Consider the following 24,134-nt stretch of genomic DNA (forward strand, 5'->3'; position numbering starts at 1 on the left):
ACTATATTAACCAATGAACAATCTATAAGTTTGGACTGTCAGTTAATGCGTCTAAATGCGAGTTTATTTGTTTTAATAGCCCTTATGCGGTCGCTCCATTACCAAACAAAAGCCGTTAGTGCTTTTGTTTATATCAGGCATGGCTCATGTGTTTCGTAGAAAAATTCCCATACTCTACGTGCGGCTTATTTCAGATATTGCAAATTCCTCCTCCGGCTTGCTCGATTGCTCGATTGGGTTTCATAGATATGCCTTCTTGGATTTGGTCTTCCAGTGATGATTTATGTAAAAAGACTATATACTTTATTCACGTTTATGACCCTCTGCAGCCTTTTTTCCATATTGATACTGGTTAATTAGTGCATGTTGTCTTTTGTTAGTTTGAATTTTTTTTCTTGTTGTTTATCGCTTTTGTTTATTTATAATACTCCGTACTTTGTGCTTTTTTTATACTTTTACGAATAATAAAGTTGGTTCATTGATTCATTCATTCATTCTGCAGTTTGACCAGCCGTATGGAATGCGTCTGAATCAGCGGGCTTGCTGCAGGCCCGTGATTTTATAATATATGTTTCTAGGGAGTTTTACCGACCATCTGAATTGACTACACAGTATGCAGCTTGCTTGAGTGAAAACCAGCCAAAGGATATAGATCCCATACATTTTCATAGCATCTCTGAAATTTAACTTGAAAACTTGAGGCAGTTTTCTTGTAAAGGTGCAGAGGGCGAGACATGTCATTAGTTGATTTTTTATTTTTGATTGTTGAGCTTTGATTTCTCTTATTAAAAAAGTCTGCAACTGACTTACTTAGCTCCTTGCTTTTAAATTTGAGTTTTTTTGTTGCTAAGGTTTTTACTTATTGAATCAGAGAATGAACTACTTTATCACCTTTTATCTGTTTTAAAGCCAATCCAAAGTTTATTTTTCTATTTTCAATATTTTTTCCACCATTTCGACATGTTTCGGAATAACCCTGTTTTTTTTTAAACGTGCCAGATTTGACTGAACACTAATCACCAAAAGTTCAACTATATGGGCACTGTGTTAATCCTGTCATGTGATGTATCTGATCCAATCAAGAGTTTGACTGGACTTAATTGTTTTATAGTCTTTTCCTTTCAAGCCGTTGTGTTGAAAATTGGTTAAGATTATTTTCTTGGACTTCATTGGGTTGTACCAGCCGAACAAGGGAAACGGTTAAAAATGATAAAACGGAAATTCTGGTTCTTGATTAAGATTTCTAAGAGGAAAATGTCAGTGGACATATTTAAGGGAAGGAGCTAAGAAGCCTTCAGAATGGCTTTAAAAAAGGTAGCATGGGCTTTATATCAGATATATATATATATATATATATATATATATATATATATATATAATAAATACTTGAAGTAGTATTTAAAGTAATACTTAAGTACAATTTTGGGCAAGTACTTGATACTTGATACTTAAGTAAGAATTTGGAAAGTACTTATTACTTGATATCTAAGTAAAAAAAACAATTAGTGCTTAATACTTGATACTTAAGTAAAAATTTGGAGTACTTGTTGCTGCACTGTTTGGGGCTGACTTACTCCCCCACAGTCCCCAAAGGAGGGGCTGCAAATTACAAATTTTGACCAGTGTTTATGTCTAGTAATGGCTATTGGGAAGTGTACAGACCTTTTCAGGGTTTTTTGGGGGGGGCTTGGGGGAGAGGGCTATGTGGGAAGATCTTCCCTTGGAGAAATTTGTCATGGGGGAAGAGAAATTCCATGAAGGGGGTGCAAGATTTTCTAGCATTACTTAAAAAAAACAATGAAAAAAAATATGAAAAATTTCTTTCAACTGAAACTAAGGACCAGCATTAAAACTTAAAACAAACAGAGATTATTACGCACATGGGTTCATCTCCTCCTCAATACCTTACTCTTTATGCTAAAGTATTTTTAGTAATTTCAACTATTTATTCTACATCCTTTGTGATTCCTGGGTCATTCTTAAAGAATTGGGACAAAATTAAAGGTTTAGCGTAAAGAGTGAGGTATTATCAAGGGGGCAATATACATAATACACGTAATAAAAACATAATACCCTCATATACATATAACACATAATACCCTCATACATATAACACATAATACCCTCATATACATAATAAATATGTATATGAATATATGTATATGTGTTATAAATTGTCATGTAACACATAATACCCTCATATACATAGTAAAAATATACAAATATAGAAGTTTGTTATGTAAGTTAATTTGTAAGTTACAAATATTTTTTAACTAATAAAAATGTTTGTTAAAAATTCAAGATTCTAGTTGCCTTTTTCTAAGTAACTGAAAAATAGGAGGGTAGCTAGGCCTCCTCTCCCACTTTTTTTTTTATCAAAATCATCCAATCACAACTATGAGAAAGCCATGTAGCAAAAAAAAATAATATGCAAATTTTGTTTTAATTATTTATTTGCGGAGAGCCAAAATGAAACATGCATTAATTCAAAAACGCTCTGAAATTAAAAAAAAAAAAACAATTTTTTTAGCTGAAAGTAAGGAGCAACATAAACACTTAACACAAACAAAAAATACTCTGTGTATGAAAGGGGCTGTTCCCTCCTCAATGCCCCACCCTTTATGCTAAAGTTGTTTGCTGTTTTATAAAGTAGAATTGAGAGAAAGAGTCAAACTTTACTGTAAAGAGCAAGGCGTTGAGGAGGGAACAGCCTCTTTCACACACGGAGTAATTTCTGTTTGTTTTAAGTTTGGATGTTGCTCCTTACTTTCAGTTAAAAAAACTTATTTTTTTTAATTTAATTTATAAAACAAAATGACACATATGAACCCTTCTTTAATTAGCTAGAAAGTAAGAAAGATGTTTTTTTTATCCTACCATTGCATTTACAGATGTGTATTTGCCCCATAGCCTGGATTCTCACTAAAAGTGGTTTTTGACATCTAGCATAATGATTACAGGGTGTGAACCTCAGCCACACATTATAATTTTAAATGCCCTTTGTTAGTCAAACCCTGAAAATAGATATAATATAGGAAATAGATATAAAATATAGGAAAATTGCGATAGGAAAAAATAGATCTAGATATATTATAGATATAAATCAGAAAATAGATATAGGAAAAAAAAAGTTTCAAATCATATTTTGTCCTCCTGCAAAATTAGGATCATGACAATCTGTTTTGTGTACTCAGCAATTTAAGTAGTATTGGCTAACTATACAAAGTATTTTTGCAAGCAATTCCTGTGGTAGATTATGAGAATGATCTCTGTTGACTTCCTAGAAAGAAGTCCAGAGGTGAGAAATGTATGCAAATTTATGTGAGGAAGAAAGAAATAGTAAAAGCACAAACATCATGTTAGATTATTGTCAAGTACAACTTGACAATGCTGTTGGTAAAATGTAGGGATAAAACTTCTAATGGAAGAAGTTATGTGGATCAAAGGTTTGAAACTCTGTTGTTTCCCTTGGCCAACTCCAACCCCCCCCCCCCCTTGGAGGTGGTCAATCCCCATAATAAAGACTGACTTCTCAAAGTGGACCCAAGAACTTACCCCTATTGCTTTTATTAAAAAAAATTGCTGAGCTCAATAATGTTGCATATAAAAACCATTTCAAATTTTTTTTTTAGATGGGTCCAAAATGAATGAGAAAGGGGCAAGCGGAGTGTTTTTCCCAACCCATAATATCGCTTTAGGCGAGAGATTACGTGATAATGCATCTGTAATGTCTGCCGAGCTAAATGCCATAATCATGGCTTAAGATTTCCTCATGGTTAATGAATATATAACTGTTAATATTAAAAAAATTATAATATATTCTGACTCTTTATCAAGCTTTGAACTGCTTTCTTCAGCTTCTCAATACAAGATGGATATTGACACTTTTCTTTGTCTTAGAATTATTGATATTCTAGCTTCAAAAGGTATTTTAACTCATATCCAGTATATTCAAAGCCACTTGGGTATATTTGGTAACCACAAGGCAGATGAAATAGCAAAAAAGGCTTTATATTGACCAGCCAAGTGGGAGACCAATCCCCATTAGAGATATTTACCACTGGAGACTTGCACAGGTACTGATAAATAATAAGAATCCAACACTATCACCTTTCCCCAGTAAGCACCTTTCCGAGATTTATCATAGAATTCGGTCAGGTTCAAATGGGCTAAACTTTCAGGCATTTTCATATCAGATTCCTAATTCAAGTGGTGAAATTCCCCCTCCCCCCTTTGCAGGTCATGTAATCTTTAAAATGAAACAATAGATCATTGCCTATTTGAATGTAGTATGCTGACGTCTGCATAGTATACCCTGCAGTGTAAATTGTTAGAATGCTTCAAACACCACAAAATTCCACTAAGAGCCAAAAGTCTTGCTGACCATACTTGCACACAGAGCACAGAGCTCAATATATATTCTCTTTTAATTCAACTGCTAGCATCAAAAGATATACTACAAGAAATCTGAGCAGATACAAATTATATAAGTCAAACCTGCTCCGTAGCTCTGTCCATCTCACAGAGCAAGTCAAAAGGAAAGGGCTGAATAGTGTTGACTGAAAAGCCCCGACTGCTGAATAATAAGAAGAAGTTGTTTACTTTTCAACAAGCAAATAAAACCCCTTTTACCAGTATGTATATATCATTTTATATGCATATTACTCAAATAATTATGTGGTCAAGGATTAAATAGGGTAATGACCAGGAAAATGCAGACCTTGTGTGCTCTATCTCAGCTTTCCTTACAGATAGAACTCAGAGAGTTAGGATCTTTACCAATAAAGAAGAATCAATCCTCTCTGAGAGATGTGGGGTCACCAGTGGTGTCCTGCAAGGCAGTGTCATAGGACCTACCCTATTAAATATCTATATAAATGATATTTTTCAATTAACTACAAATTATCTAACTGTCTATGCTGATGATTCAAAGTTGTTTTGTGCTATCAATCATGAGTCACTACAAGAAGATTTTAACCATATTCAAAACTGGGAAACAACATGGCACATGAGCTTCAATATTGATGAATGTAGTGGTATTTATTTTGGTAAGTTCAACCTAGGTTTCAAGTATACTATGGTCAATTCAGATGTAAGTATCATTCAAGAGCTGCAAGGTGAGGATGAAGAAGGAGATCTTGGAATTATTGTGGACAACCTGTGTATATTCCATTCAAACTGCAAGAAGACTGTGTCTCATGCAAACTCTGTCCTGGCACTCTTAAAGAAAACTATATACAGTAGGTCTCCTTATTTTTTTGTGAGGTTTTACAAGGCCCTTGTCAGACCAGTGCTTGATTATGGAATCTGTATAGCATCACCAGGACACAGGGGTATGTACAGCTTCTGGAAGGGGTGCAAAGGAGAGCCACAAAAGCAGTATATAAGATGATAACTTCACAAGACCCCCCCCCCCAATTTCCTAGAATATTGGCACTGACAGTTGGGGACAACCAAAGAAGCTGTTTAAGTCCTCTGTCCAAACTCAACACCAACAATACTTTATTTCAAGCCATGTAGTAAACCACTGGAATAGTCTCTCAAATACAACAGTCTCAGCACCCAATGATGAAGCTTTCAAGAAGTTATTAGATGTCAAATGAAATAATGTTCCCTGGAAGTACCAGTGGGATACATTTGATGGTTAATCATTCACATCATCAAGCATGTAGCAATTAATAGATCAAGATGGATCTTAATTTGCTCCAAAGTGCAAATTAAGATAATTAAGATAAATAAACTGGGATTGAATTTTCGTAAACAGTTTCAAATCACATGTCTATCTCTGTGAAGAAAATATTTAACTGATCATGCTAAAATAATAGTTGTTCTTAACTTTATTGATAAATTCAAACCCATTTCCAATATAAACAATAAAACTTCAGTGCACAAACATTCTCTCAAGAGCTGGTCCTAAAACAGCTGTTCGATTGACATTAATGAAATTTGACTTCAGATTTTGCCAGATAGTATTTAATTATATTTTTTTGTAAAATTATAAATGCTGCATAGAGCTGACATTGCTTTCCTCCTTTCCAAGAAAAAATTAATTAAACCCTGAAACTGAAACAAAACCTACAACAAAGAAGTAAGCAGGAACAATAGCCTATTTTTGAGGGTTTTTTTATCAAACGTGGGTGGGTCCTTAATCCTAAGTATCCCAACCACATCTACATCAAAAGGCTTTGCCCCTTTTAAATTAGATTAAATAAAAAAAATGACTTCTATTAAACACTCAAATTTCATTTATATATTCAGTGGATGTGCTATAGTGATGTAGGAATTGTGTCTGGATTGATGCTCACAGTTGTTTTTCCTCCATGCTTGCCAATATAGATGTGTTCCAGCTTACCCTGAACAAGCATCAACATGGGAATATTCCATGGTATTTAAACGTTCTTGCCCTCATGGTTATTAGATAGATCAGTTTGAAGTGAACACATTACTCTGCATTGGAATCAGAATCATGTAAAGAGTAATAATGTGTGTTATGAGGACCTATCCCGCCTTCTTAATACAGACATGCTAGATGTCCTTGCGATCAGGTTCATTCCTGGGAACAGTCTCAAAAGGATTCTAGATTGACTGTGTGTGACACTTACATTCTAAGCCCTTGGGTTTGTATGCAATTTGCAAGTCTGAATTTTGTTAAGCTTAATAATATAAAATAAATTTATATAAGCAAAGAGTGAGTCTTAAATTTATGTACCTAGAAATAAAATATTACTTTCATCTCTTAAATCCTTTTTTAGTGGCTCTCATATGCTAATACTAGGCTAATAGGTCTAGAGGCGTGAGTTTGAAATGTGGATGAAAGATGTGTCTTAAATAAGGTTTCTTCAGTTTTTTTTTCTTTATGACTCATTATTATATTTTATAGGGGTTTATTAGATGCTAAAGTAGCACCTACTGAAAATGACTGATAGACCCGGACCTTCGCGACAAAATGAAGGTGAACTTGTTCCATTTCCAAGACTTGGCCCTGCAAGAAATGCTGCTGGCTTGTTAAATGCAAATTTACAATTAGATCAAGCCAATCCAGCTAACCTTAGCTGGCAGTCAACAAAAGCTAGTGTCAAAGAAAGAATTGCTTTTCTTTTCAACAATGAAATTATGAGTGATGTCATCTTCAGTGTTGGTACAGAAAACTCAACTCGCCAAAGGATTCCTGCTCATAAATTTGTTCTTTGTGCTGGTAGTGTTGTCTTTGATCGAATGTTTAATGGACCCCTGTCATCAAGCGTTAGTGAAATCGAACTGACTGATATAGAACCACAAGCTTTTCTTGTCCTTCTCCGTTTTTTGTATTCAGATGAAGTTAGAATTGGACCAGATACTGTTATTGCGGCTTTATACACTGCTAAAAAATATGAAGTGCTTCCACTTGAGCACCATTGTGTTGTATACCTTAAAAACAATTTGACAGTTAGTAATGCATTTACCTTATTAAACCAAGCTCGCTTCTTTGATGAAGAACAACTGGAAGAGTTGTGTTGGGATGTCATTGATAAATCAACACCTGAAGCTGTTGAATGTGAAGGATTTTTTGATATTACAAATGAATTGCTATGTGCCCTCTTAAAAAGAGACACATTAAGAGTATCTGAGTTGAAACTTTTTCAAGCAGTAAAACGTTGGGCAGAAGTTGACTGTGAAAGAAAAGAAATTGAGCCCATTTCCCTCAATGTAAGAGCTGTCTTGGGTCAAGCTCTGCTCCTCATTCGTTTTCCGCAAATGTCTTTGGATGACTTTGCACACCATGTTGCGCAATCAGGAGTCCTGACAGATAAAGAAGTGGTCTCTATGTTTCTGTATTATAGTGTAAATCCAAAGCCTGAAGTCCCATTCCCTGATAGTCCTAGGAGTGTAATGACTTCACGTCTTCTCGTTGCCAATCGTTTTGGGACAGTCGAAACTAGATGGGGATATAGCGGTACTTCAGATAGGATTCGATTTGCCACAGATAAGAGAATCTATGTTGTTGGTTATGGACTCTATGGCTCTATACATGGTAAGCTGTTACTTTGTCTATTTATACTTTAAAAATACATTTTAAACCAAGTTCAGAAAGCTAAAGGACTGCTTTTTTATTTTCATTATGGGATTATGTTTCTAAACTTTAACAGGTTATTATTCTTTAAAGTCAAAGAAAAATAATGATGTATAGGCTACATTCATAACACGCTAGATTACATTAATGCAACGGTAACGTAGGAAATAATGAACCCTTTAAGCTGTCAACCGAGTACGTTCCCCCACCACTGCCGGCACCTGTTTAGTGGCTTAGTGGTCTTGACACAATTTTGCTTCAGTTTTCCACTAGTGTTGATCTCCAGTTGATTATTGCCCAGCTAGCAACTTTAAAATGTGTCATCGTATAAATGATTTTGGCACATATCAAGCTTTTAGTTTTATAAAGAATCTTAAAGCAAGAAAACTGCAATCAATAGAAAATTACAGACAGATTATTGGGGTGTTTGACAATGCGATTAATGAAGTGTCAGTTTAAAGTGGTGTCACATATTTAACAGTGGATAGACAAATGTTCATGATGAAAAACGTTAGGGCGGGCTCCTGTTGTGACTGGTGAATTCAAAGAGAGAATTGAAAGGTAATTCAAAAGGTATGTGTAGTTCACAATTTAGAGGTGCGCCCACTCTTTCCTGAAATTTCAAAAACTGTTATACACAATATTTTCAGTGGTTAACTTGGTTAAAAAATAGATTAGGCAAGGTGGACTCCTTGAGTGTTAAAATAGCAATACAAACAAGGGAATGGTAGCTTTACTGACTCTTCTCAGCTATGATGAAAGACCTAGACTTCAGTAGCCTAGTGGAAAGTTTTTGACCATCCACTCCGCAGTCCAGATTTAGTCTCCAATGACAGAATATATATATATATATATATATATATATATATATATATATATATATATATATATATATATATCTGAATATTACCTTGCACATAGAACAAACATGCACAACAGTTGGAGTTGTAAGTTATTAAGATAATTCAAACTCCAACTGTAACAGACCCAACCTAATTTATCATTCTAATTTATCATTTGCATGTATTTGTGTTATTTCTGTGGTGATAATGAAGTTATTAAGATGTGAGTTTTGTTTTTATTATTCTTTTCTTTGCTGTTTTCTTTAATTTAGCTTTGTTAATTTTTACCTTGATTAAGGGTACTGGATGTCAAGTAGAAATATTTGGATGTCTTTATTATTTTTTAAGTTGTTTTTGTCCAATGATTTGTTTTAAGTATTCTACCCGTTTTCACTATGTTTTCATTTGTTAAATTCTGTAAATTGAAAGTCAGTGTGGTCTAAGAAATCATTGGTTTTCAGTGACTTTCACTTGTTCTCTGATTTGAAACATTTTTACATGGAAACCACTATGGTAGTGATGTTCAGAAGTTTCTGAAGTTCTGAGATGTTCAGAAACAAATCATGACAAATCTTATTTACAAAATGGTGTTTAATGTCCATCAAATTTAGTATTTAAGGATTTTAAAGTCAGTAATGATGACTATGAGGCTAAATTTGTACTAAAAGTTGTTAAAACAAAATAAGCATGTGGCTATCGCTCCGCTCGTGGCTCGCTCGATGGCCATCCTGAACATCCAATAGTCAATTTGACAAAAATTTCAAATTATGTCCCAAATTTTTACATTTTGGAACTGGGTTACTCTTATATGGGAATTTTGGGTGAATCGTTGTAAATGATGTAATGTTGTGGAGGAAGATAACACAATAATTTTTATTATTTTGAAAACAGTATAAATTTCGTTTACAAGTTCAGCATTTTTTCTAAAGTTGTGTCGAACAGTTTGTGGTAATGAACTGCAAGTAAGGAGCAACTAGGATCCATAGTAACCAAAACTTAAAAAATATTTGGATTTTGATACCAATAGATACATAAAAAAATCAGATTTTTATGTTGATTTCAAATATGTAAGTTTCATCAAGTTTAGTCTTACCCATCAAAAGTTACGAGCCTGAGAAAGTTTGTCTTATTTTTGAAAAATGAGGGAAACACCCCCTAAAATTCATAGAATCTGAATGAAAATCACAACATCAGATTCAGCGGATCAGAGAACCACTCTGTAAAGGTTTTAATTTCATATCTTCAAAGATGTAGAATTTCTTCTGCCAGAAGAAAGATCACGGACGCCTGTTTTTACATGTTGGACACGTACTAAACTCGGACTACGTGTTTACATGTAGTATTGGTTATTGGGAAGTATACAGACGTTTTCTGGTGGGGGTCGGGGGAGAGGGAGCTACGTGTGAGGATCCTTCCATGGAGGATTTTTTTATGGGGGAAGAGAATTTTCCATGAAGGCGGCACCGGATTTCCCAGCATCATTTAAAAAACGATTAGAAATTAAATAAAAGAAACACGTTTTATTCAACTGATAGTAAGGAGCAATGTTAAAGCTTAAAAGCGAACAGAAATTATTATGTATATGAGGGAGTTTGCCCCCTCGTCAATTCCTCGCTCTTTTTTTGGTGCTTTCAAAAGAGCTATTTTATTCTAATTAAACGGCCTTTGTGATTCAGGAGTCTTTCTTAAAGAATTGGAACAAAATTTGAACTTTAGCATAAAGTGAGAGGTATTGTCGTGAGGGCGAACCCCCTCATATACGTAATAGTTTCTATTTGTTTTAAGTTTTTATGTTGCTCCTTACTTCGAGTTCAAAAAACTTGTTTAAAAAAATAATCTTAGAACAATACATGATATTGGCAGGACTGTTATATTGACAATTTTCTGATAAAAGTCTGATTTTATTTTTGGTAATTTTTGTTTGTATATAAAAATGCAAGAACCTCCATAGAAAAATGTCACTTTTACTTAAAAATCTTTATCCCTCCCACACACATATCCCCACCCATTGGCGTAACTAAGGGGTGCGGACCGTCCTGGGTCGTACTGAGAGAAGCGAACCAAAAGACTAGAGGGTCACTTCTTAAGTATATTTTGACCACGGAAGATCGAGCGCTAAAGACGTTGGAACAACCAGAAGAAATGTTGTGGTAGAACGCGGTCTACCCAATCATCTACACGGATCGGTAGGGTAAAGTGCTTTGGTTGATTTTTCAAAAAGGCGGCCAATTGTCACAAATTTGGGACAAAGCTTATTTTACACGTTTCTAAATTTTAGGTGAGGCTGTGCTGCATAGCGCCGCTTCTGTTATAAATAAAATAAGCTAAAAATGAAACTAAAAAGGTTTTAGCTGGAGTCCTGCATTATCCATCCAAATACTCCCTCACAAATTTCTTTTTTTTTAGTTCTTAAGTATTTCAAAATCGAAAAATTTGTAACTTTAAGGTATTTCAAGTTTTTGTCGGATCTGCTTACTGGTGCAAGCAATAGTACATACTGTGAATTAGTTTACAATGCTCAAGTTGTAACTTTAGCCTTATATTTGTATCTAGTGACCCCAATAAGCCTTTAATACCTGTTTTTGGTGGAAATCAAGTGCCAATTATGGAATGTATGCTTAACATGTTTTTGATTTCCACCTTATAAATTGCTGTGTTAATCTTTTGATCAACCGGATAATAAACCCTAGGATAAAAAAAAATATGTTGAAAATCGGAAATCATTTGTGAATAATTCTAAGGCTAGGCTGCCAAAAGGTGTTCCAGGAAGAAAAATGAAAAATATTTGGAACAGTAAGATTTTTCGAGCTTTTGCTCAGACTAGCTACAGGGTGCTCGGTGCAGAGAGCAATTCAGCATCGGATGGAATAAAGGCTGCAGACTGTTGTCCTTTACAAAACTTTTATTATAATTGTATCTATGTATTCCTTATTGCCATCTGCAAAACCTTTAAATTCTGCCTTTGTGAAAATCAAACACTGTTTGTGAAATGTATTTACATTACTTATATGAAATTTACCTGATATGAAATGATCGTTCGCTTTTTCTTTATCCCTCGAAGTAGTGGAACTGGTTTGTCTCAGCTGTTGAAGGTCGAAATGCCTTCACTGCACACTGATTTGCCTTCCCTACAGATTTCCAACCCAGGAACATCTACTAAGCTTCCAGTATTCTGTTTTGTTAGTCTAAAATACAAAGTTTGTCATTGAAACTAGTGCTAACTTCAAAGAACGAATTCTCAGCACTCATTTCCGTAATAAAGTATTTTGTACTGCCAAGCTATAAGAAATTGTGCAGTAGAAAGGCTGATCAGTGAATGCTGTTCTAGGTTTTATGTCACTCACCCTATCCGTCCATTAAATGGGTCCCTTTTTTGGACTTTAACAATGACGTAGCCGAGAAAGATCTAAAGTGTCTGAAACCCTACCAGAACATTCTTAATTTCATCCAAGCGACATCCAAGAGTGACAATAACTAGTTTAGCTATTAATTATCTATGCAACCAAATTGACCCCCTTTATCTCCCTTTCTCTGCCTTCTGGTGTCCTTTCACCATCTATGACTAAAACACAGTTGTCATAAAATTATTTTGCCTCCTTCTTGGGTCAAGACAAGCCACCAATTTTTTTCTTCTACTTCACTTTCATTGTCTTCTTTTTGTATCAAGGACTAGAATTCCCTCCTTCTTCTGCTGATATTCTTCTTCTCGCTGATATTTCCAATTTCACAAGCAACGCTCTAGAGTCATCTTAGTACAGAGCCATCTGCGTTCTATGTATCAGTTAACTTAAAGTTTGGTACTTATCTTCTAGCCCGTACTTATCTTCTAGACTCATAAATCAAGCAGAATAAATAGTCCTTGACCTATAAACTACTACAAACATAAATTAAAAGTAACTGAGTATTTTTTTCAGAAAAGGATGTACATTGAAACTTACCATTGTAAATCCTACGCCAGCCGAAATTAGCTATTTGCGATTTCCGAATGTTGGTAATCACTCGCATTTAAGACTCAATTAACACTAGCCACGTCGTGGTAAGACTGCTTTCAATTTGCATTTATCGGGCTAACCTAAATACGTCCTTTCAAATGGCCATCCTCCTTGTCTGTTTTAACTCGAGGTGAAGGGCCTATCATGGGAAATGGGAAACTTTGGGCCAAGAACGGCACTTTCATGTATTGGGTTTTCACTTGTTACTAAGAAAGGGTATAAGCCGAGCCGTTCCCAGGGTTGGTGGTGTCCGGGGAAAAATTAATTTCGGCGCCCCCTCCTGATTCATAAAGAAATTTAAACAATGCCGAATCAAAGTGAAAAAAGGGACCAAAGTAGGCAATTTCTCAACCACGGTGCTCGCGGCAGCTGCCCCGGCTGCTCCCCTCTAGGAACAGCTCTGGGTGTTATAACTCAATTTCCCGCTCAAGTGAGCCACTTGTCAATATTCTATGATCGTTGGTACATACACCATCGCCCTTAGGGAAAACAAAGCAAATATTTGCAAACAGAATAAATGCAAAGTTTTGCATTTTCCTTTTATTAAGGGATGAAGCTTATGCTTCCAGACAAACCAAGTTAAATGGTTCAATTTTCATCGATATGTCACCACTGTTTGCGAACATTTTTACTTTTTCAAAAATTATGTATAATTTCTTAAGCTGATAATTTTTTATAGGTGCCTCTAAATTTGAGTATTTGTATTTGAATATTATGTGTTTGGTATCTGAATGAAAATTATATCTATTCGGCATACATATATTCATCAAAATAACGTTTTGTATTTATCACATGAAAAACAAGTTTTTTAACTGAAAGTAAGGAGCGACATTAAAACTTAAAATGAGCAGGAATTACTCCGTATATGAAAGGGGCTCTTCCCTCCTCAACGCCCCGCTCTTTACGCTAAAGTTTCACTCTTTCTCTCAAGTTTACTTTTTAAAGCAGTAAAAAACTTACAGTAACAGTAAAAAAAAGTAAAACAGTAAAAAAAAGTAAAACAGTAAAAGCATAAACAGCGGGGCGTTGAGGATGGAAAAGCCCCTCTCATATGCGTAGTAATTTCTGTTTGTTTTAAGTTTTAATGTTGCTCCTTACTTTAAGTTAAAAAAAAAAAATTTTCATTTTATTTCTGAACCTTTTTGAATTGAGGCATGATTTGATTTCGGGTCTCCGCACATGAATAATTAAAACGAAATTTGCGTGTTAATTTTTTTTAGCTAAATGGCTTTCTCTTAGTTTTGATCGGACGATTTTGAGAATAAAAGGGACAAGGGAAGAGGCCCAGTTGCCCTCCAATCTTTTGGTTACTTAAAAAGGCAACTAGAACTTTTAATTTGTTACGAACGTTTTTACTAGTAGAAAATAAACGTAACTTACGAAATAACTTACATAACGAACTTCTAAATTTGTATATTTTTATTACGTATATGAGGGGAGTTTTCCCCCTCGATTATACCTCGCTCTTTGCACTAAAGCTTAAATGCTGTCTCAATTGTTTAAGAATGACCCCTGAACCACAAAGGCCGTAGAGTAAAAGGTTGAAATTACTAAAGAACTTTAGCGTAAAGAGCGATGTATTAAGGAGGAGAGGAACCCCTCATATGCGTACAAATTTCTGTTCGTTTTATGTTTTAATGCTGCTCCTAACTTTTCACTTGAAAACCTTTTTCATATTTATTTTTCATTGTTTATTGTTTTAAATAATGCTAGAATATCCTGCGCCCCCTTCATGGAAATTCTCTTCCCCCCTGACAAATTCCTCCATGGAAAGATCTTTCGACATAACCCCCTCCCCTCAAACCCCCCAACCAAAAAAATCCCCCTGAAAACGTCTGTACTCTTCCCAATAACCATTACTATACGCAAACACTTTTCAAAGTTTGTAACTTGCAGCCCCTCCTCCGGGGACTGTGAGTGAGTAAGTCATCCCCAAAGACATTATTATTAGGTTTGTTGACTGTGTTGAACAAATTGGTTATCTCAAAATTTTGATCTGTTGACCTTGGAGGAAAATGAGCCTGGGAGGGGCCCTGGGTCCCCTCCGTTTTTTGTGACTGGAAAAAGGTACTAGAACTTTTAATTTCCGTTAGAATAAGCCCCCTCGCAAAATTCTAGGACTAATGGGTCGATACAATCACCCCTGGAAACAAAAAGAAAGACGAATAAATACGCACCCGTGATCAGTCTTTTGGCAAAAAACACGAAATTCCACATTTTTGTAGATAGGAGCTTGAAACCTCTATTTAATGACTTTTCAATGACTTTCAGGGGGTGTTTTCACATATTTTACAAAATAAAGCGATTATTCTCAGGTTTGTAACTTTTGATGGGTAAGACTAAATTTGATTAAACTTATAAATTTAAAATCAGCATAAAAATCTGAGTCCAACTATTTATCCAACGCTTTCTTTTGCTTTTCTTTTTTCCTTTTCAGGCAAAGCAGAATATGAAGCTAATATTGCACTGATTAATTCAGCGTCGAACCAAATTATTACACAGAATGATACAACATTTACATGCGATGGATCCCCAAACACATTCCGAGTATATTTTAAAGAAGTTGTCGAAGTAAAAGCCAAATGTCAATATATTGCTGCAGTTACATTGAAAGGGCCAGATTCGTTTTATGGTAAGCATAGAAACTAATTGAAATTAGAAGATACAGACATTGATTCATAAAATTTGAGAAAGAGATCATAATAAAAATTTGAGATCAGTCCTGCCTCTCCCTTTCTTTCTTATTTCAATCTCCAATTCTCAATTTTTCTCTCTCTCTGTTTCTCTCTTTCTCTTTCTATCCATCTCTTTATCACTCTCTCTTTTTTTGTTTCTTACTTAATAGGGGAGTAAATCTGGATAAAATTGAACTATATAAGAGTCCTGCTTGGTGTTTGTTAAGAACAAAAATTTGCTTACGTTTTGCATTTCGTGGTTTTTCGTTCTACCTCAGGAAAGCTCTATCTTAAAAGCTCCCCTTTCATCCAATAAAATGTCTCCATCGAAGATGTGGAAGAACTTTTTGCCCATGTATAGTAGATGTGATAAAAAAAAAAGCGAATCCCTTCCCCTGCTTTATTTTTTCCAAGTACTGTGTAAAAATGTATTTTATTAATTTTTTGGTACGAAATTTCGAATACTATATTTTACTATTTATTTTAATTTTTTATGGATCGTTTTATGTATTTTACATCGTGATATACATCAATACACTTAGATAATTAATTTAATTAACTGAATTTGGTTAATTTTCGAATTTTTTTTTTGTTTTGCTTTATTGCCGATTGAAGATAATTTGGCTCTTTAGAGCTTGTCGTAGTCATTTAAAATAAATATCCCAAAAAAATGTACTTCTCTATGATTAAAAAGTTTTTTTGGCATACAAATAAATGGTTTTATAGCTTAAAATTAGCAAAAGGGCTGTGCATTAAAGAAGCTGGTGCCTAATAGGATATAACTATCCTTCAAACACTTAAAATACTAGAATTAAATGTATTAAAATAGGATAAGTTAAAGTCATAAATTTAAATACGTGTGACATATATTTTTGATTCCTTGGTCTTTGGAGTAAGAGCGAATGTTTAAGTAAAAGCTTCTGTTTTGATAGTCGGATATTATCAAGTTGGTTCCTCCATTAACATGAAGTTTAAACGGCAATGAACTTTTAGTGTCTATTTAATGGAAAGGTATCTCCATCCCTTAACAACTCTTTAGATTGTTATACTCTACTTTTAGGATTTCATATTTTTTTTTGGGGGGGGGGGGGGGTATCATTCCGTTTTGTTCAATGGTTTGTTAACGAAATCGAAGCACAATTTTTTTTTTTTTTGCTCTCTGGTCAAATATGCATTAAGGGACATACAAACTGTTAGTGCACTTTGGATCATATATTGACAATTGGAACCCATTTTGTCAAGGCTGTGTTTTCGTTTCTTGTGTCTCTAGAAAGTTGAATTCCTTTTTTTCAGGTACAAAAGGTCAGCGCAAAGTAACGATTGAATGTCCTGGACTTCCTGGTCCGGAAAAAGTTAGCTTTCAATTCTATTATGTTACGGGAAACAACAATGGTACGTCAGTGGAAGATGGTCAGATAGCCGAGATTCTATTTTTTATTTGATCTTCTAGTATTTATGTTCATCATTTACCAAGAATTTATTGGTTTCTTTTGATCAGATTGTTGTAGAATATTTAAAACTGCTTTTCATCTGTTGTTAAAGGTTGCTGTATATAATATTGTATAGTATTCTGCTTTTTGGATTTACGATATGGCTAAATTAAAAGTTTGTTGTCAATTGGAAGGAGTATATTTATTCTAAGGATTTGGGATTCAGAACGTTAATAGTATCCCTTCAACAGAGACAAGCGCAGCCCTATCCCGATGTACTATTGGAATCACTAACCCCTCGTATCTCTTCAACAGGGACAAGTGCAACCGTATCCCAATGTGCTATTGGAGTTGCTAGTCCCTTGTGTCCAGCTAAAATCTTTTAGGAGAGTGTTAGCATTTTCTGGGAACAATAGATGCCTATTTTCTTGGTGAAAAATTCAATTGGTACAAGCGTAGCCGTTTACACATGGCGTAATCCTAATTTCTAGGCGATAAGTATATTTTTAGGAAACGCTTGCCAGCTTTCATTTTTCGGTGAAAAAGGTCTTTAGATACAAGTGCCCTGGCGCAGAGTACCCATTTGGCGAGCATCACCTGATAATGGGTATAAAAGTTTGATGGTGAGTTATTTAGTATCACAGTTCCACATAGACATTTGTTTAGTTGCATTATTTCGAGTTGGAAAAAAACGTTCTAATATTTAAAAAAAGGCTTTACACTATTGCGCCTTGAAGGAGAGTTAATGAAAATGGTGAAGCAATCTATATTGCATGGATATCTCAACCAGGAAGAGGCTCCTCCGACATATCGGATAGAATGTAGTATACATTCTTACTCGGACAGGAATCTGACTTTTCCTCTTCGATTCTGTGAATTTTACGATTATATCAGGGACGATCTTGAGCAAATGTGCCATATGACAACTGATATACACAGACAAAAAGATACTTTAAATGCAACTGTAGAATGTATTAAAGACATTAATTTGAACCATTATGTGAAAATAGTTCGATATGTATGCCATTGCTAGTTTTTTTTTGAATAAGAATGTTTCGAAATAATAAAAAAAAAATAGAATTTTTTGGGGACCGAATTTTTATTTCTATATTTTTTATTTTACATAGATTTTTTAACTGAAATATTTTCAACTTTTTTCAATGTCTAAAGTCACATGGATATACTTATAAAATAATATTTACTTTTATATTTAAGAAAATAGAAAATGATATAGATAAGTCAGTCGTGATTTTTTCTATCAGAGAAATAATGTTTGTTGTGAACTTTTGTATGGACTGAATTTTTTCTCGACTTTTTCTAGACGGTCGGTTCAAAACGAGAGAATGGTGAAAACATCTCGAGAGGATATGGACAGCAGTCTCCTGGTTGTGTAGATCCAGTAGCAATGGATGCTCTTTTGAGTGCGATAACAAGCATCCCAAGCCCTCAGGATGAGCTTATAGACACATTTTATAGAGATTCAGACAAAATTTTCGAACAATTCGGTTTGGAGAGATTGACTCGAAATGAAATCATTGACATATTTCTCAGAGATTCGGATGTAATTTTCGAACAATTCGATTCGGAGAGAATATATCAGAATCACCCCTCACGAGATAAAAAGGATACTAATTTACATGATACTTTCACTACAGGACGGAAAGGTACTAGAGACTTCGAAAAAAAAATATATATAAAAAGACACATCGACTAATATTTTACGGCAAATTAAGGAAGTTTGCCCCACTAAAATCAACGTTAGAATCTTCAACGTGCACAGTCAGAAAAGAAAAGGAATAAAATCTGAGGGGGTATATGGGACTTTTTTGAACTTAGAATTTTTTTTCTTGCAACTTTTTTTCTTAAATATTTTTATTGGGAGCTTTGAATTTCTTTTCACTGATATACAGACTTATAGGCTTACAGACAAGCACAAACAGACACATTGGCACACAGACAGACGGACAAAATGACAGACAGAAAAAAAATGACAAACAGACTGAATGTGGTTATGTTCGTCGCACAGTAGATACCAAGGAAACATACATGATCGTGATAAATGCATACGAAACAATAAAAAGTGTGATATATCACAGTACCCACGAAGAGGCTCCTCTGATATTTTGGTTAGAATATTGTATACATTCTTACATGGACAGATGTCTGTCATTTCCTCTTCGATATTGTGAATCTTACAATTATTACACAGACAATCTCGAACAAGTGTGCCCTATGAAAAGTTATATATACAAACTACATGATACTTTAAATGCAACTGTGAAATATATTGAAGACAATAATTTGATCCAGTATGAGAAAATAGTGCGATATGTATGTTATTATTGTAAATTAAAAAATAAAAATGTTTCGAAATAATAATAAAAAATCGAGTCTGATATAAATTAACAGGGTTTTTAGTATTGTCTGAAAGAGATGAGCAGGATTTCTTCCAAAGTCCGCATACAGACACACAGACAGATATACATAAACACACAGACAAACATGGGTGTTTTCCATGCGGCTCTCTCCGTTGTACTCTGTGGCTGATTATCGGCAGTACCTAGTTTATTACAGTTTTTCAATCAGTATTATTCGTACAATGGGAAGGATAAACTCATGACTGGAATAGATGACACTGAAATTATTGGTTTGAAATCATCATCTTGTGGAGTTATGTTTGGATGTGCACTTTTGTAAGAACGTGAATAAATTGACTGTCATCACTGGAAAGTGAACTATAATATGTTTGACTACGATAAAAGCTTGTGGAGTACTACATTACGTCATTTGAACCAACTGGGATATTATAACCGAGTGATTACACCTTATAATAAAAAAGGTAAAGAACTGAGTACAGTTCAAGAAGAAGTCAGAGAAATATACAATTTTTCTGGAGTCGAGGCACTTTACCTAAAGGGTATTGTGCCTACAGATAAACTTTTCATCCAGAACTGTGAACCCAGAATTCCACTTTTCAATTTAGAAGAGTATAAATGCCCCAAATTTAAAGGGGCTTATCACTGTCCTGAAGATGAGGTTAAGTTCTTCGCACAGTGGATGCCTAGGGACATACCTGATTGTTATATGTGCATCTGATACAGTAAAAAGCATGATATATCCTAGGACCCTCGTTTTATGGATGTGTAAAAGCGAACTTTAGCAATAAACATCTTTAAACTTAACGTGTATTTTATTTTTATGTCTGCTACCAGAAGCAATCGTCTTACTAGATTCAAACTATCCTATGATGGATGAAAATATTGAAATAGAAACATTTTTATATAATAGAAACGTCTTTTTACTGCGATTGCATCATCTGTAAAGTGTATTATCATGATTTTACAAATTCTTATGAGTCTAATGCAACCAATTTTGAATATGTGGATATTTGAATAGATGAGGTGAATCTGGAAAAGATCAGGAGAAAAATATTGAATGAAATGAAATCAACTAGAATGAAGAGATACTTAGTTATAGATTGGTCAAGTGAGGAACTAGCGGAAGAAAGGGCGCCCTTACTGCACCATGAAAACTCAAAATCACAACGATGGTCTTGGAAAGGAGGTAGGGGATAGAAGAAAGAGATCACGAAGAGAAAAATAAAAGATCAAGAAAAACTGGGTCTGAGGCCCCCCCCTACAGGAAATGTTCACATTTCTTAAGACCTAACAAAGAAGATTCGTATAAAAGAATTATAGCATACAAGAATTCATAATCGTTCTGTAGTACAGTCAGTCTAAGGTTTAATCTCAAATAAATTGCAAAAGTTATGATTTTGGTACCATTTGAACCGGAAAAACAGTCTTAAACACATTTAAAAAACAGGCCAAAATCGGATGAGGTGAAATTGACCGTTTCTCGGTCAAAGACTTTTTAAAAATAACCTAATTGTCACGTATAGAAAATATTTTCCCCCGTACAATTTAGAAAGTGCAGCCTCTCCCGCTGCTTTAATCCCTTCTTTCGAAACATCAATTTGAGAAAACGTTGCTGCATTTTCCCTAAACTGTTCGTTGTCTTTCAGCCATTTAAGCGCAATCCCTTTACCAAGTTCATGTAGAAGGGAGGTTGTGTCGCAGCCAAGAACCGCATGTGGAAACGGGAGCAGTTCGCAGGTTTTAGTCCCAATCTTCTTAACAATGGCTTTGATGTTTCCAAGTTTCGTTCGAAGTGGTTGCCTTAGGCTCACCGTGCAGGTAGACCTTGTGGTGCTCAGGACTACAATGATAAAGTAACAACACCGACAAGTTGACAACAAGTTGTTGTCAACATTGGTGACAACAAGTTGTCACCGATAACTACAGTATCCAAAATTTTTAACCGCTGTACGTACAATTAGCAAGTTAGCATCAGCTTTAGCTCGGATGGTTCTCAGACCTTTGCCTCGTAAAACATCAGTAAGTACATTGAACGGGCTTTATTCTTTTTGCACGAAAGAAATTTCTCTTTTTTGGTGGTCAGTCTCATTTCTGGGCTAAACAGTACTTCCCGTCCAGTGACATGGTTTCGCTTAAGATGAGTCATATCTTTTGTCGAAGCACGATGTCGTAGCCATCAAAGACAATAATGACGTCTGGATATTTGGCCAAAACGTAGTTCCAGTATTGGTCTAAGATTTCCAAATTTGTTTCTTTCTTCGCCCAGGGAATCCTGTGAAGCCAAGCGCCCCTGTCTAAGACGTAGGTGCAAGTCAGACTAAGCTTTTCCCTATTAGTATTAATATCTGAAAATTCTTGATAGCTTTTGCCAGCTATGGTTTATTCAGCTTCTGGAACGTGCCAGAATTGTCATAAAGCGACGCAGGATAGGAGTAAAGTTCATATTTAAATTAAGATTCCTCGTCCATATTCAGTCTTTTGGATACAGTTAGAAGAAGCTGAAACAGCAATGGGGGGTCTAAACGGTGGATTTCTCCTCCAAATTTTTTATTCACCGTCAGAAGGACTGCATGATCCTTCCGTTTGAACGAAAGCTCCTTCCGCGATTTCCCTACCATTCCGTCAAGAATTTTCTTCCCAACTTCCACTGCTTTGTCGGCGTTCATGTTTTCTGCTGCAGTCAAGCCAGTAGCAAGGCTTCGAAGCGATAGCAGATCACCTTAGAAAGGAGACGACTGCTTGACAAAGTCAATAACTATTTGTGTGTCGTTGCAGTCCCTCTGCTTTCTTGAAAGACCAGACTCTGTGCCGGTCGCTTGTGTGACACGAAATATCCGTCAGTTTTTGTATCAGAAGATTAATGTGAGAACATGCTTTACGTTCCTTTACCCTCTGAAGTCTTTGTAGATCCGTCATTCCTCTACCTCTAGTCAATCCAGTTGCCGTTTTCAGACTTCTCATCAATTCTTGTTCTATGACCAAATCTGTACATAAACCGGCCCAAAATCTCTCCGATCTTCTCATAATTTGCAAGTTTGTTCATCTGCTGCAGGTACAACCTCACCGACTTCATGTAGTTGTTGTAATCAGCTGCTGCGAAGTAAGGGAGCATGTCGGAAACTGTTTGCAAATGAAGTTTCGAATGACCTGTGCGCAAAACAGAATTGAATTAAAATCGAATAGCTGTAGGCATCAAGTCATATAGTCGGGTAATTTTAGAAAAAGCCCTGGCATATAGTCTGATTTAGTGAGAGGTAAATCTGGCTTTAACCCCTTAATAGGATTGCATAAAAGTGATGTTAATTAATTTGTTAATGGATAAGTCTATTTATTATCCGTCCATGCGCCATTCCTAGGGCAGGAGAACTAAGGAAGATAGTCATAGAGCTAAGATAGTTATAGAATCTACAGTTTCCCAAGTTTTCGGTTAAATGGTACGGGTGAAGGGCAGGAGTAAGTATGCCTCTCTTATTGGACCAATACTTTTTTTATATCTTTTAGCAAGCCACACCCGGGTAGAGTCTCAGGCAGGTTGACCAAGAATTTAAAATTGACGCAGGACCATTAGATTGCCTGGAATGAGAGATAAGCGAAGCACGCCTACCTATGGTCCATGCTTCATTCCTAGGGCAGAAGAACTAAAGAAGATATTCATAGAATCTATTGTTTTTCAAGTGTTTTGTTAAATGGCATGGGTAAAGGGCGGGAGTAAGTATGCCTCTCTTAGTGGACCAATAAATGTTTGTTATCTTTTAGCAAGGCACGTCAGTCTAGAATCTCAGGCAGGTTGACCAAGAAATTTAAATTGACACAGTACAAATAGATTTCCTGGAACGAGAGGTAAAAAAGACATGTGCACTTATGGTCTTAGGTAGGTTGAACCAAGAATTTACAATTGACAAAATCACAGTTCCGTTTATTTGATTGGGTGTACGTGAGGGGGGGGGGAGAATATGTAAGATACTTGGACACGACTTTTTCTTAGCTTTTCGGCATAGGAAGTGTATGTTTTCTCTGCATGGATCCTACTTCGCGTAATATCCAACATATATTAATGCACACTTTATTGTGCATTAATATATTGTTAATTGTGATTTATTTATTTCGCTTTATTGTGATTAATGTCACGTGCGGGGAGGGGGAAAATGGCTGAAGGATGATCAAAACACAGAATTGATTCCATAATCGTGATCTACGTACCAGATTTTTCTATCACCGACTTTTTAAGAGTGTAAGTTAATCTTTTTTAAAGTCCTTATTTTAGAAGAAAAGACGAAAAAATGTTCCGATTTTTTTTCCTAGGCCGATTTAGTATATGTTGTAGAAATTTTTTCTCTGGTTCAAATGATACCACAATCAAAACTTTTGCAATTTGTTTGAGGTAACCCCTAACATTAATTTAGATTGACTGTACTACTGAAAAAATTGCCATTTATCAATTTATGTCAAATCTCGTTACTGATGGCACTTGTAAGAATCTTTTGGCCTTTACTTTTACACTAAATATTTTTACTATATTTTCCATTATGCATTTTTGAAGGGTATCAGTATCTATATGACAATAGGCTGTTAAACTGGTAAAAAAAATTTTAGACTTAAGTCAAGGATTTGTATTGCAACTGGCCTGTTTTAGGTAAATGTTTGATTTTACATGTTAGAAAAAAGCTTGAATCAGAGAAGGTACATTGAGAAACCGTCATTGATTTTGAAAATTAAAGAGATTTTTAGCTTAGAATTAGAAATAGAGAGTATGCTGATAATGAGGTT

The 24,134-nt window shown here is 35.1% G+C and overlaps 1 protein-coding gene across 1 annotated transcript in view; it reads left to right on the forward strand.

Annotated features, from left to right (window-relative positions):
• Positions 1-17,182, forward strand: part of LOC136033026 (BTB/POZ domain-containing protein 2-like) — a 30,542-nt gene extending 13,360 nt beyond the window's left edge. Inside the window, exons 2-4 of the mRNA XM_065713577.1 lie at positions 6,881-8,011; positions 15,322-15,516; positions 16,853-17,182. Coding sequence (XP_065569649.1) covers positions 6,916-8,011; positions 15,322-15,516; positions 16,853-17,001 — 1,440 coding nt within the window. The 5' untranslated portion in view covers positions 6,881-6,915 and the 3' untranslated portion in view covers positions 17,002-17,182. The remainder of the gene's footprint in view (positions 1-6,880; positions 8,012-15,321; positions 15,517-16,852) is intronic.
• The last annotated feature ends 6,952 nt before the right edge of the window (positions 17,183-24,134 follow it).

This window comes from Artemia franciscana, chromosome 11, assembly GCF_032884065.1.
Source record: "Artemia franciscana chromosome 11, ASM3288406v1, whole genome shotgun sequence".
Lineage (NCBI taxonomy): Eukaryota > Metazoa > Arthropoda > Branchiopoda > Anostraca > Artemiidae > Artemia > Artemia franciscana.